Source organism: Acomys minous (assembly GCF_964271855.1).
Source record: "Acomys minous genome assembly, chromosome: 3".
Taxonomy (NCBI): domain Eukaryota; kingdom Metazoa; phylum Chordata; class Mammalia; order Rodentia; family Muridae; genus Acomys; species Acomys minous.
In genome coordinates, this window is record NC_140485.1 from 71,631,603 (window position 1) to 71,647,010 (window position 15,408).

The 15,408-nt window shown below is 48.1% G+C and overlaps 1 protein-coding gene across 1 annotated transcript in view; it reads left to right on the forward strand.

Moving 5' to 3' along the window:
* Positions 1-6,321: 6,321 nt before the first annotated feature.
* Positions 6,322-15,408, forward strand: part of JPH2 (junctophilin 2) — a 63,382-nt gene continuing 54,295 nt past the window's right edge. The window contains exon 1 of the mRNA XM_084777381.1: positions 6,322-7,431. Within this exon, the coding sequence (XP_084633507.1) occupies positions 7,053-7,431 (379 nt within the window). The 5' untranslated portion in view covers positions 6,322-7,052. The remainder of the gene's footprint in view (positions 7,432-15,408) is intronic.

Consider the following 15,408-nt stretch of genomic DNA (forward strand, 5'->3'; position numbering starts at 1 on the left):
CGGAAACACACACACACACCCCCCCCCCCCAGAAAGAGTCCTTAAAAGGCCCAAACTCCAGGTTTCCCAGACAGAGCCACTGGGGTACACACACACACACACACACACACAAAGAGTCCTTAAAAGGCCCAAACTCCAGGTTTCCCAGACAGAGCCACTAGGGTATTTATTGATTATAAAGATGCCGTTCCAACAACTAGTATTTTGTCTTACCTGTGGGGGATGTGTTTGTAGTTAGCAGGCTATTTAAGATGAATTCAGATGTGTTTGTATTTTGTAAAGGACAAAGTGTCAATGACCTAATAACTTGAAAGGGTCAGATCAGAGCTTAGACATTGCAGATTGTGGGAATAAGTCATAAGTTAATTTGTTTCCCACTCAAACACTTCAAAACAATTTTGTTGGATGTGGTCTCACCAACTTGTCTTTACAACACTAGGGAGGCAGAAACAGGAGCCAGAGTTCAAGGCCAGCCTGGGCTACAAGCCAAGACCCTGCCCCTAACCAAACACCACGAACATGAATATTGAGGTTAAATATTATCCTGCTCACATCCAATTGGGCAAATTTCAATTAGCGTCCTTCATGAGAGCATTTGACTTGTGCCTATGAGTCGTCATACTTGATCTTTGCCAAAGGGACTAAAGGTCATATGGGTATGGCTTATACCAAACTCATCTCCTATGTCCTGAGAAATGGATTCTGTGATGACTGAGAAGTACATGCTCTTATTTTGGTACTCTTTAACCAAAGGGGTTGTTGTGGGCATTTCTTGATTGTAGCACAAGCAGGTGCACATTGTAGCAGGTGCTGGGAATACAACAGGAGAACAACATTCTTGTCAGTGGGGAAAGGTGAACATGGTGGTGTTGGGTTGGGAAAGAATTAGGAGATAGGAAGGGCTGGGTAGGGGTGGGATTCCTATTGCATTTAAGGCCAGAAGCTCCTGCATAAAGTGCCGTTGGATCTGAAGGAATCAAAGTGAGCCTGTCAACAGCTGAGGAAGAGCACCTTGACACATACAACCACTAGAATCTAAACGCTGCTGGAGCAAGGGAGGTCAGAGATGGCAGGATGGGGTCCATTTGTGGATAATCAGTGGGGTGATTTGAAAAGCTTTGGCTCCTAGTGAGTGAGAGCCATTTGGTGGATGTGTGAAGGAAGGAGACGTGAAGAGAAGTTTGGAGACGACCTCACACAGTAGCCCAGGATGGCTTAGGCTCACCCTCGCCTCAGCCTGCAAAGCTTGGGGTCACAGAAGCACAGCATGGAGACCCAAACACTGGCTATTGAGTAGATTACTGGGGAGGTCTGTAGGCTGGACAGTGCAGGAGATGTGCTCTGGAACTACTTCACAGGTAGAGCAGGGCAGAGACCTACTACAGGGTGTGAGGAAGATAGGAATTAAGAATGTTCTGGTGTCCCAGTACTCGGAGGCAGAGGCAGGAGGGCCACTGTGAATTCGAGGTTAGCCTGGTCTTCAAAGTGAGCCCAGGACAGCCAAGGCTACCCAGAGAAACCCTGTCTGGAAACAAAACAAACAACCTGGTAGCTTTTAGGAAGTTGAGAGCTGGCTTAGATTCAGGAGGGGGAATTGGAAACTTGGCTTTGTTCTTGCCTGCGATGTGTGCTAGGTATGTAGAGCAGCCAAGTGGGTGCTTGCATTAATTACTGAAATCAGGAGGATAGGCACAACTGGAAAGCCAGATGTAGGAGATGTAGGAGCTATCAAGTATATGGGTTTTTAAAATTATGCTAATGTAAGATTTTAGTAGAAGAAGGGGGTATGTGTGAATGCTGTACTTTCTGCTCATTTTGGGGTCCTGAAACTTCTAGAAAGTTCTATTTGAAATAATTTACGTAAGAATTGTTTCTAAAACCACAAGAGAAGAACACCTAGGCAGTGAGCATATAGAAGTTAGAGGAGCAGGCAAGATGCCTTAGGATAATGGCCCTTGCCACCAGAGCTAATAACCTTAGTCAAGTCCTCGGAACCCATACGGTGGAAGGAGAGAAGCAATTCCTGAAAGTTACCTGTAGTCTCTGCTACTAAGGAGGCTGGGCAGGAGGATAGCTTGAGCCCCAGATGGGCAGCATTGTGAAACCTGTCTCAGGATCAAACTCTAGGACACCCAAGGTACAGTGGGCAGGGAGCCAGCCGGCAGGAGCCTGCAGGGCACTGGGCTAACCAAAGAAGAGAACTCAGAAGTGAACTGAAAAAGCAGTTTTAACAAGGGAGGTCTCAACTGCACACTTTGAGACACAAGAGCACTTGTGACAGGCGTGGTGGAGCAGCTCGGAATCCAACATAGCAAGTATTCACATGCGAGGACAGAGATAACCTTGCTTTTGCACGGGGGTCGGTCGGTGAGGGGTGCTGACCCAGCCAGGATGCAAAAAGTTCCCTGGGAAGGTGGGCCCTCCCTCCCCAGGCCTTCAGAAGCCCAGTGCCCTTCTTCTCAGGTTCCCTCCATCCTGGGAAGTAGAGGGAAGGGGTGACTGTCTGACAATACAGAGCCAGGCAGGCGGTGGCAAAAACCTTGGCAAGACAGTCCCTCCCCACAAAGACAACTCCTGTGATAAATGCTTTGCCTGAATGTCTGTGTACCACACTCATGCAGTGCCTGAGGGCATCAGACCCTCTGGAACTGGAGTTACAGAGATAGCTAAGTGTGCACTAGGACTCAAACCTAGGTCCTTTGAAAGAGCAGCGATTGCTTTACATCTTTAAAAACAGCCCAGATTCATAGGAGCTTAGTAAGTTTATTTTTGGAGAATTTTGTGTTCCTAAGGAAAGTCTGTTGTAATACACAGATAGTCACAAGAGGGCATGCTTTCTCCAAAATTCACAGGAGTAATGCAAGTGGGGCGGGGATGTGGGACGTGAGCTCTGGCTTGCGTGACAGCTCAGGTCTGGCTGCAGAGTTAAGGCCAATGCCAAATTCTGCAATCTGAATTTTGTTTTTGCACAATGAAAGTGTTCCTTTACTAGTGATCTGCTTTATCAGTAGAGAAACCACAGGGTGATTCTGAATGAATAGATGGACCCCTTCAATGCCAGTGGACTTAGTATTTAGTCTTTCCTTGCTGACGATTTTATTAATCAGAGTGGTCTGAAAAGCAATTTGTTGTGTGAGAGTAGTAATAATAGCCAGCGTTATTTAGGGGTGTAGTGCCTTCAAAATATGAACCTTATTTATTTCATACCTGTATTTTGCCTATAGGTATATCTATAGGCAATGTGTGCTTTCCTGGTACCTACAGAGGCCAGAGAGGGCATTGGATCCCCTGAACTAGTTACAGATGGTGTGGGGTGCTGAGAACCAAACCTGGGTCCTCTGCTAGAGCAGCAGGTGTTCATAACCATAACCCATCCCTTCGGTCCCTAAATGCGAACCTCCTTAAAGTAGAGACCCTTGTAACACCTGCTCATGTCAGGTGGTTGTGATTGTCCTTAATGCAAAGGTTGATCCCAGGCAAGTTCTAGAGATATAGGACCTTGGCTTAAAGAGAGTTGGCAATCACTCCAAATACTGAGCTGGGAGGTTTTTTTGTTTTGTTTTTCATTTTTCAATATTAGGGATTGAACTTGGGCCCTCATTGCTACACCACTCCACAAGCACACCACCACTGAGCTCTGTCCCCAGCACTCTATTTTATATATATATATATATATATAAAATTTTTTTTTTAGATGGGTAGCAGGGGTTGTCCAGGCTTTGAACTCATCGTGTAGCCCAGGTAGGTTTTGAACTTGAAGTCTTTCCATCTCAGCATTCTAAGTAGCTAGACCTGTACCATTAGGCACGGCTCAGAACTGGCATTTAAACATACACTTAACTCTCAAACTTCTCGCTCTGTATGGCCTGTTTAAAGTAAATATGCAAACCTACAAATATTATCAAGAAACTATTTCAGAAATTCACAATGGGCCTGGTGAGATGGCTCAGCAGCTTAGGCCTTTATTGCCAAGTCTGATGACCCCTGAGACTGATTCATATTCCCTCCCTCTCTCTCTCTCTCTCTCTCTGTCTCTCTCTCTCTCTCTCTCTGTCTCTCTCTGTCTCTCTCTGTCTCTCTCTCTCTCCTCTCTTCTCTCTCTCTCTCTGTCTCTACACACACACACACACACACACACACACACACACACACACGCATGCATGTGCACACATGGCAAGGGGTAAATATAATACATAAATAAGGGACTAGAGAGATGGCTCTGCAGTTAAGGGGTACAGCTCTTGCAAAGGACTCTAGAAAGTTCCGAGCATTCACATAGAGGCTCACAATCACCTGTTCTAGGAGTCCAACACCTGGCCTCCAAGGGCATCTGCACTCATGTGCACGTAGCTATGCACAGATACACATAATCTTAAAAATGAATAGATTAAAATCCACAGTGTTTCAAAGTCAAGAGATGTGAGGTGCTGGGAGCTCAAAGCAGATGCAATGACCCAAGGCCTCTCCCAGGAAGCCTGAACTCCATTGGTCTGTCTGGGGCTGTGCAATCTGTGTCTTTATGATTGTGGATCTTCTGGAGGGGAATCCATCACAGGGAAGCTACTAGGGGTGAGCATGGAGGACGGCTTCCCACGACTGCCAGACCGGAAGGAATCTGGGAGAGAAACAGGGAAAATGGCTTCAGTGGGGAGCTGCCTGAGCAGACTGAAGGTCCACCTGGATGGGTACCAGCCGTCTGGCCAAGATGACAGCTTGTGTGGAGGCTGGTGCTGACGTGTGGACCAAAGGGGCTGTGTAAGATCAGCGGCTATGCGCGTAATCACGAGAACCAGCAACTGGCAGGAACCCAGTCATAAGAACTGGTTATCAGTGGAGTTGGAAGCAGAGAACACAATCTGCCCATTTCTAAAACAAGGAAATGTCCGCAGTGACGTTCAGTGGCCAAAAGCATCATGGGACTTGGAAATATGTCAGATATGGCTGAAGTCAGAAAATTGTGTAATATTCTCTTGGGCCTTAGCTTGTGTGTGTATGAGTGTGTGCGTGTGCATACACATGCATGTGTGTGTGTGTGTGTGTGTGTGTGTGTGTGTGTGTGTGTGCCTGTGTGTCTGTGTGATTTCCAACCCTCAGTTCTAGCCATGCTATGGACACACACACACACACACACTTGCACACACACTTGCACACACACTTGCACACACACACTGCCCTCTCTGTACTCCTGACACAGGCTGTGGGCTGTGGTAGCATGAGGTTCACTTGGAAACACTGGAGATCATTATTTTTGCACGATTCCTCTTCCCAAATTTGCTTCTGCTCCAGTACCTTAAGAACCCACGAGGCCAGACTTCAGAGGCTCTTGGCCCATGAGCCAAGGGCTTGGGTGGATTTCCAGCACCCAGGTTCCCACCAACCTCCAGTAAGAAGAAATACATCTCCAAGACAAGGAAGACACTGTGGCTGAGGGCAATAAGCCCTAACTGGGCCCAAGGGAACAGGGATGATTCTGGAAAAGGTAAACACCACCAAGAAAGACCTCTTCTCCTCCTCCTCCTCCTCCTCCTTCTTCTTTTCTCTCTCTCTCTCTCTCTCTCTCTCTCTCTCTCTCTCTCTCTCTCTCTCTCCCTCTTCTCCCCCCCTCTGTGTATGTAGAGGGTAAAGGTCAATTTTGGGGTGTTAGTCCTTGTTACCCCAAATATTTTCATTTATTTATTTACTTTACATCCTGATCTAACACACACACACACATACACACACCCTTTTTTAAATACAGTGTCTCTCGTTAGACTCGAGCTAACCAGTTAAGCTAGATTGTCCAGCTAGCGAGCCCCAGGATCTGCCAGTCTCCTCCTCCCCAGCTCATGCCCCCACACCTGTTTTGGTTTTGGTTTTCCTTAAATGAGTTCTGGGGATCAGACTGAAGTTCTGATGCATGGCATGTAATTTACCAACTGAGCTGTCTCCCCAGCCTCCTGAACTGGTTCCTCCTACTAGTTTTCTGGGCTGGGCGTGAGGTGGGGACGTGAACACAGAAATCCGACTTGCTCATGTTCAGGACTGTGAACAGGACCTTTTCTGCTCATTCTGAGTTCCACTCAGCTTTCAAAGGCGTATGTGCACCCCCCAACCATTCCTTTCTCTGTAGGTCATTGGATTCTTCAATGGGGTTGGCATCGGAAGCCCCAGGTCCTGTCACAGCATGCTCAAGGTGGTAGGGCCCCATGTCTGCCACCCTCTGCGCTCTAGGGGATATAAGGTGGCCTGGGATTGGGCAGTCGGCTGGTTTCGGGCTCTTCTCCCTGCCTGCAGGTCCTGGGGACTCCCAGGTGGGAAGCAGCTCTGACCCACAAGAAGGCAAGACACCAAGTGACTAGCTGTCCACACTTGGTTCTCAGATTTCCTGCTCAGCCCTAGGGCCAATGCCTGGGTCTGCAGGCCCATCGGATTGGGAGGCCCCCTCCCTCCGGCTCTGAAGGGGGCTGGGCCAGCTAGGGGGTTATTTTGGGAGCAGCTTCTGAGATCCAATGGCCTTGTTAGGGCAACACTGACCTTTCTATCCTGGGAGGAAGGCAGGGCTGGAGAAGGGGCGGGGCAGCCGGGAGATCTGAGCTGCACGCCCACTGGGGTGGATGAGAAGGGGGCCAGCGGCTGCTTCAGGGTGGGCGGCGGGGAATTCAGCCTCTCCTAGGTTGCTAACTCAACCTGGGAACTGGGAACTGCCCCTCTTTGAAAAGACAGGACCCCTCAACTCCTTTCACTGCTCTTTTTGAGGAGGACACACCGGACTCCATGGAAGCTGGACCTGGGACGCTTTGTGGGAACTTGGAGTCTCTTCTATCTGCTTCCTTTCAGAGTTGCTGCCGTGCTGGGGTGACTGAGGGGGCCTCCCAGCCATGGCACTGACCAGTGTCCCCACTGCCGACTTGGCCTTTGGGCTCTTTCCGCCTCTGCTGGCGTCTTGCTTTTTCCCCACTCCTGGAGCCCAGTGGTGAGTCTAGGGGCTCAGGCTGAAGGTGCCTGGACAGCATCTGGTACCCCAACAGCCCAAGCTGGAGGACGGAGGCGTTGTTGTCAGTAGTGAAGATGAGATGAGCGGGGGCCGCTTTGACTTTGACGATGGCGGGGCGTACTGTGGGGGCTGGGAGGGGGGAAAGGCCCATGGGCATGGACTGTGCACCGGTCCCAAGGGCCAGGGTGAATACTCGGGCTCCTGGAATTTTGGCTTTGAAGTGGCAGGCGTCTACACCTGGCCCAGTGGGAATACCTTTGAGGGCTACTGGAGCCAGGGCAAACGGCATGGGCTTGGCATAGAGACCAAGGGGCGCTGGCTCTACAAGGGGGAGTGGACGCATGGCTTCAAGGGGCGCTATGGAATCAGGCAGAGCTCGAGCAGCGGTGCCAAGTACGAGGGCACTTGGAACAACGGCCTACAGGACGGCTATGGCACGGAGACCTACGCAGATGGAGGTGAGCGCAGCTCTGCTCACAGAGCTCGAGGGGGATCTGGAAGGGGCAGTGGGAAATGGCAAAGAAATAGATGGTCTAGGGTGTTATTTGCTGTGTGGCTTTAGGTAAGCTACTCTGCCTCTCTGTACCCGCTTTCTTATCAGAAAAAGCGGGGCAATAACGCAGTTACTGAGTAGATTGGCAGGAATGCCTAGTGCAAGGCTGTTGTGTGGATGTATACTCCCCAGACATCTGGTAAGATATAGTCATTTCTGTTCACTCTCTAGGTCTGTAAACAGATTTTAGCTTGCGCTTTAGCAGAACTAGGGGGCTGGACTCAACTTTGCTATGAGAATTACTTCCACAGGATAGATCAGAAGTGTATATTCATTCACCCATCCATCCACCCACAATCCACCCATCTATCCATCTCCCATCTGACTCATCCGTCCATCCATCCATCTCCCAACTCATCCATCCAACCATCCATCGATTTATCCATCCCTCCATCTATTAACCCAGCATCTATTTACCTGTCCATCCATCCATCCACCCCTCCATCCATCCATCCGTCCATCCGTCCATCCATCCATCCATCCATCCACCCCTCCATCCATCCATCCGTCCATCTATCCATCCATCCGTCTATCCATCCATCCACCCGTCCGTCCGTCCGTCCGTCCGTCCGTCCATCCATCCATCCGTCCGTCCATCCGTCCGTCCATCCATCCATCCATCCATCCATCCATCTGTCCATCTATCCATCCGTCCATCCATCCATCCATCCATCCATCCATCCATCCACTCAATACATTCTTTCATTCAACACATATTTCTAGACAATTGCTCTACACCCCAAGCCTTATTCAATGGATGTTTCGGTGGGAACTTTTATTTATCAGTTATTGCACAAATGATTAGATACAAAGAGGACCAGGACATGGACTGTGGCATCACAGACAGACAGGCAGGCAGGCCAGCACCATACACAGACATGTCAGAAAGCAGTGGCAGAAGAGAGCAAGCAAGTCTGAGGGGCACAGGGAAGCTCGCGACAGGACTCCTGAGCTAGATTTTGGTGGGAGAGCTGTGACGGTGAGAGTAGGCATTGGAGTCTGTCTCAGCAGAAGGAGGATTTAAAGAGGCTCAGAGCGCGTCATAGTTTTCTAAGGCAAGAGAGCGCTGGGGAATGGCAGTACTTACCTCAGCTGCAGGGTGTGATCTAGACATGTCACTTATCTGAGCCTTAGTTTCTCATGCACACAATGGGGCACTTGGGACATCAGTACTGCTTAGAACATGGCCAGTGAACAAATAGTGCCGGCATCTACCCCCAGCACAGGTGCCAGTTCAGGGCTCATCAGACCTTCCGAGCAGCAACACAAGCGACAAAGGCTGTTTTAACATGTTCACCGGTAAAGTGTCGCTTTACTGGTACCATGTGGTGTTCTAGTTACTTGGAAGGCTAAGGCAGGAGGATCATTTTATAACAGCTTGAAAATATGGTGGGAAGGAAGGAAGGGAAGGAAGGAAGGAGGAAGGGAGGGAGGGATGGACAGAGGAAGGGAAGGAAGGACAGGGGAGAAAGGAAGGAAGGAAGAGAGGAAGGGAAGAAGAGAGAGAGGAAGGGAATCAGGGGAAAGCAAACTGTAGAGATCACTGGTCAGTGAACCTCTGCCTGTGCTGTGTATACTGTGAAGTGGGAGTGTTTCAGACTTATAATTATGGGGGGAAATCTAAAGAAAAATATTCTGTAACATAGATGAGATCCCCCGTACGATATCCTCACATTTGCCTGATGTCTCAAAAAACCTAAAGCATTTACCTGCTAACTCTCGCAGAAAACAGTTACCGTCTTTTGGTTGTTTTGCTTTTTTTTTTGTTTGTTGTTTTTTTTAAATGACAGAATGTAGCTCGGGCTGGCTTGGACTTGTAATCCTCCTGCCTCAGCCTCCAGAGTATTGAGATTATAGGCACGCCCCACCATGCGCTGTACTGTGTGACTCAAAGCTGTGGCTCTTTAGAAAATAATTACTCGGCATGAGAAGCCACTTGTAGGTGGTTGTAGTTATAGCTGTCGCTCTCCTTTGTGGCAGGGTAGGGAAAGGGGCCTTCTGAGAGTGCAGCAAGAAAACAGGGCTGAGCAACAGCAGCCCGAGGGGTGAGTCCACTTAAGCTGAGGCACAGTGAGAACAACCTGAGGTGCAGGATAGGTTCATGCCTGGGATGAGGACCCATCTTCAGCTCTGTCCCTCCAGCTTCTGAGAGCACATAGAACAGCTCTGGAGAACTGGATGGAACTGGATTGAACTGAGGAGAAATTCCAATGACCTTGAGTCATTCACCAAGCCTCCGAGTCAGTGCACTTCAACTCAGAGGATGTTTTTGTTGAGCATGGTACTAGGCACTAGAGGCTGGGCAGAGAGCAAGCCTCAGTTTTCCCAGATATAAAATGGACACAATCCTTGCCTTCATCTATGCAAAAAGGTATATGGCAGGTATGTGCCAAACATCTCTCTCTGTCTCTCGTCTCTGTCTCCAAGGCCTTGGAGATCTGATTGTGAATCACAGGGATACACATTGCTGGGGTTGGGTGAGCACAAGATATGATGGGCTGATCTGCTGATGTGTCTAAAAGGAGGAAACCTATTTACGCCCTGCAGCCAACAAGGCTAACCACCTGTCACTGTACCGTACCTAGTGCTCAGGACTGGATGGAACAGGGGGCGGAGAAGATCCTTCAGAAGCCCCTGTTTGGTGAAGGAGACTGAAGCAAACCAGGAAACACACACACACACACACACACACACACACACACATGCGCGCACACACACTCACACACAACACACTCTATATAATTTCTCAAGGTGACCACTAAAGAAGGAAGAGGTTGCATGAAGTGGTCTCAGACGCAGGCTTGAGGAGGACCAGAGAGGAGAACTTTCCAGTTAGGGAGTGGAGGTGCAAAGGCCCTGAGGTGGGACCAGGCTTGGCATGTCTGAAGAATAAGGAGGCCGAGGCAGCAGTGCGGGCACAGGTCAGGTGACCCTGGTGTGTGGGTCCGGGGTTTGAGCAGAGGTATGCCCGGGAGCTCTTGAGGCCCGGTGGTCAGAAGAGCAGCTGACCTGCTTTGCCCAGCCTCCCTGTCAGTGACATGGCTCCACATCCAGGGACTCTGGAAACCTCATGGGTTCTCTCTCCCAAGCCACACGCAAAGTGTAACCGTCCAAATTTAGATGTGGCTGCTGCTTCGGAAAATGACTTTAATCAACCTGTCATCAGTCCCCTGAGGGTTTGTTAAGGACTTGCCCCTTGCCCTCTCCTGGGTGGCACCAAGAGGAATGTGGACAAATAAGATCCTAAGATTAGGAGCAGGTGGGGGCCAGACAGAGTCCAGGGTTATGACTCTGCCCCACTGGATTATTTCTGAGCCTTGGTTTCCTCATCCATGAGACGAACCACTCCTAATCTGTCACATGATTTAAAATGTCATTAGATTTATTGGGGGGGGGACAGGGCATATGTGACCGCCACAGCGTATGTGTGGAAGTCAGAGGACAACTTTTGAAAGTCTGTTTTCTCTTTCCATGGTATATGACTGGAGATTGAACTCACATCATTAGGGTCAGAGGCAAGTGTCTTTACGGACTGAGCCAGCCTTCGAGCCCACCTCATCGATTTCACACGGCAGAAATAACAGAACTCAGTAAATGGTAGTAGTTGCTGTCATCACTACTGAGACTGTCAATTCACTCAATAAGCATATATTGTGTTTTGCTAAGCAAGCACCATGATTTACTGGGAAGGGTAGAAAGAACAGGATGCTCGAGCCAGGAGTGTAACAAGAGCCACACTTAGCCCAGGGGCCAGTGCTAGGCAGGGCCAGGTGAGGGACTGGAGCCCAAGGCTGGGACTCCAGTGCTCAGGAGGACTTCCTGGAATAAGTGGTGAGCTATGACACGCCGCACGTTCATGCGAGCTGCACTTTTGATTGAAAGGCCAGAGTCCACTAATGACGTGACAGGAGGCCCTGAAGCTTGTGCCTCAGCCTCCACACAGAGTCGAAACTTGCTTCTTGTCCTGGATACTGAGACTCTGCCTTGTCTTGCAGTCAGCCGTGACTAAACCAAAGCAAACATCAGTTTTCCAAATTGGAGGTACCAACTGGCTTGTTGGTAGACAAATCAATTTAGTGCGTCAGGACCTACATTTTTTTTTTCAAATTGAAAGAACAGTAGAACAGAAACTATTGGAGTCTTTCTTGGAGAACAGATGAAACATTATTTGCTGGAAAATTTTATTAAAGTTGTCTGTGTACACATGCATGCGCATAAGAATAATGTATAGACACATATAAGTACCGCTGTGTGTGTGTGTGTGTGTGTGTGTGTGTGTGTGTGTGTGTTTAAACATCTGTGCTTATTTATGCCTTGTTGTAAAAGTATTTGTTACTGTAGGTCATGGCCTAAAAGGTTGGAAGCCACTGTCCTAAAACAACTTACCAGAACCTTCTTTGAAGGCCCTGCCATTCTCACCTCCACTCGGCTGGCTGCGCTCTCCTCCCCAGTCTTGCTTTGATGGGAGGTTAAGCTCCTCGGCTCTGGCAGGGAAGCGAGTGGGGGTGGGGAAGGGCCCTGGAATGGAGCCTCTTGGCGCCCTCCCGCTGCTATAGCCTTCATTCCTTCCCTGGCCATATAAAGTAAAGCTAAAAATAGCTGCTGACTTAAAGCCCAGCACACAACCGAGCCCTGGAGAAGCAGTCTCTGCTTGGCTACCTGACCACTTCCACCAGGAGACTCAAACACGCTAGCCTTTGAAGGACCATTTGTGACCCTGGCTTTCTCTTTTCTTTTCTTCCTCCTTCTCTCCTAACTCTCTCTCTCTGATCTCTGCTTTGGAGACAAAGCCCTTGGCCTCCCAAGTGCTAAGATCACAGATGAAAGCCACCCCCTTCAACTGTGATCCCTGCTTTGTTGACCTGGGGGCCACTGCCTTGTAGGGTGTATGCATACGCAAATGGGCAACCTGTTCTTTCCCAGGGAGATGCTTTCTCAGATAATCATCAGATTCTTTTTTTTTTTTTTTAATTTGGTTTTTTTTTGAGACAGGGTTTCTCTGTGTATCCTTGGCTGTCCTGGACTTTGCTTTGTAGACTAGGATGGCCTCAAACTCACAGCTGGGATTAAAGGCATGCACCTTTAATCACCAGATTCTTAAAGTGATCTCACACACAAATTAAGAAAAAAATAAATAAATTCAGTAACCATGATGTGCACCAGAGCCAGGTACAGAGGTGCACATCTGTAAGGCGAGGCTTAGGAGGAGGAGGAGGCAGGCAGGAGGGTTAGGGGTTCAAGGTTATCTTTGGCTGTATAAGTAGGTAGAGGCCAGCTTGGGCTACATGAAGCCCTATCTCAAACAAGCAAACAAAGAATGCAGTGTGAATATGGGGCCCGGCATTGACTGTTTTCCATAAAACTAACAGTGATAATAGTTAATGATTTTGCAGTGTTTACCATGTACTGGGTGCTGTCCTGGGCACTTGACATGGCCCATGTTCCTCTACAGGAAGTATTGTTATTACCCCATTGTGCAGATGAGGAAACTGCAAAATGTCAAGGACTTCTGGTTAGAGAAGATGGCATATTCTGAGCCAGCGAGATAACGGGGCTAAGGATGCTTTCCCTGAAGCGTGCTGGCCTGAGCTTGGTTCTCTGACTCCCATGGTGGGAGGAGAAAGCCGAGTCCTGCAAGCTGTCCTCTGTCCTCCATGGACTTCTGTGGCAGACATGCACATACAATAAATAAATACATGAAATAACAGTTTATTTTAAAGAATGAAGTGCCTTATGTCATTAGAAAGCATTTTGATAGATGGTAGGCAATGACACAAAATAGACAGGACCGCCCGCCTGACTCGTGGGCCCCATGCAAACAGAAGTATGTGGCCTCGTGTTACCCACTTTCATGTCTTCGTGACCAAAGCATCTAATAGAAGTAGCTTAAGGGAGAAGCAATTGGGACACAGGAGGGCATGATGAGTTCACAGTGTGGGACCATGTGGCTGAAAGACCGCTCACCACATCAGAGGCCAGGTAGTGAGGGAAGGAGAGCCTCGGCACCCTCTAGCCTTCTCCTTTCCTCTTTTATTCCCACAGCCCCCAGACTATGGGAAGCCGCCATCTGCGTTCCAGGTGGCCCTTTCCTGTTTAGTTAACCCCCTGGAAATGCTCTCCCAGACACACGCCCAGCCCAGGAGGCATGCTTCAAGGAATTCTGAACTCCCAGGTGTTCTAAACTCATCCTCTGTACCTTCAAAATCTTTGTGTGTGTGTGTGTGTGTGTGTGTGTGTGTGTGTGTCTGTGTGTGTCTGTGTGTCTGTGTGTGTCTGTGTGTGTCTCTGTGTGTGTGTGTATTCCTTGCTCAAAGGTAGTGGCTTGAACTCACTTAGTCCAGTGGATTCTGAACATGCAAACTCAATGAACCTGTCAGAACAGAAGACTGAGCAGGGCAAGATCGTCACATTTTCTGAGCACCTATACTCCCAGCATTAAGCTTTAGAAAAACTTAACTTCCTTATCTATCTATGCCCTTAAAGGAATATTTTTTTATTTTTATTCATCTGCATTCCTAACAATGCTAACCTACTTTTGTTGCCATAGCTTTATAACACCCAGCAACATTGAGTTTTCCAATCCATGGACATGGTATATATCCGTTTATTGACGTCTTCTTCAATTTCACTCAGCAATGCTTTGACCTTTTCAATGCCTACATTAAAAAATGTTAGGCAGTCATTTTACAAAAATGTCATTGCATTTTTAAATTTGCTGGGGTCGGGGGACACACATACCACCATGTACATGTGGGGGTGCCACTTGGAGTCAGTTCTCTCCTTCCACCTTGTGAGTCTCAAGGGCGAATACAGATTGTCAGACTCTACGATGCCTAAAGCTGCCGAGCCTTCATGCTGGCCCTGTCTTCTTCTTTCTTTCTTTCGACATTGTAAATGCACGTTAAATTTTATTTTTTTCAGCCACTCAGTACTAGGTTATGGAAACATAATCATTTTCTTTTTCTTTTTTGGAAAGATTTTATTTTATTAGTTATGTGCAGGTGTTTGTGTCAGTATGTGGGTATGTGCAAGTGAGCACAAATGCACACAGAGGCCAGAAGCGTTGGATCCTTCAGAGCTGGAGTTACAGAAGGGTGATATGGGTGTTGGGAACAGAACCTTCATGTTAAAAGTCTTAGAAAGACCAGGGATACAAGGCACATACCAAAATACAATAAAGGCAATATACAGCAAGCCTATTACCAACATCAAATTAAATAAAGAGAAACTTAAAGCCATCCCACTGAAATCGGGGACAAGACAAGGCTGCCCATTCTCACCGTATCTCTTCAATATAGTACTTGAAATCTTAGCTAGAGCAATAAGACAACTAACGGAGACCAAGGGGATACAAATCGGAACGGAAGAAGTCAAAGTATCACTATTCGCAGACGATACGATAGTGTATATATAAGTGACCCCAAAAATTCCACCAGAGAACTCGTACAGCTGATAAACACCTTCAGCGAAATGGCTGGGTACAAATCAATTCAAGAAAACCAGTAGCCCTCCTGGATACAAATGTAGGGAAACTACATCCTTCACAATAGCCACAAGCAATAAAATGTATCTTGGTGTAACTCTAAACAAGCAAGCCAAAGACCTGTATGACAAGAACTTCAAGTCCTGACGAAAGAAACTAAAGAAGGTATCAGAAGACGCAAAGTTGTCCCATGCTCGTGGGGGCAGTAGGATTAACAAAGTAAAAATGGCCATCTTACAAAAAGCAAACCCTGTCCTCTGGAATAGCGGCCAGGGCTCCTACTTGCTGAGCTAGCTCTCCATTCCTGATATAATTACTTCATGTCGACCTTGAATCCTCTTACCTTGTTTAATGCATTTCTCAATTCTAGTGTGATTCTTGTTTCTCAGGCTTCCAAGT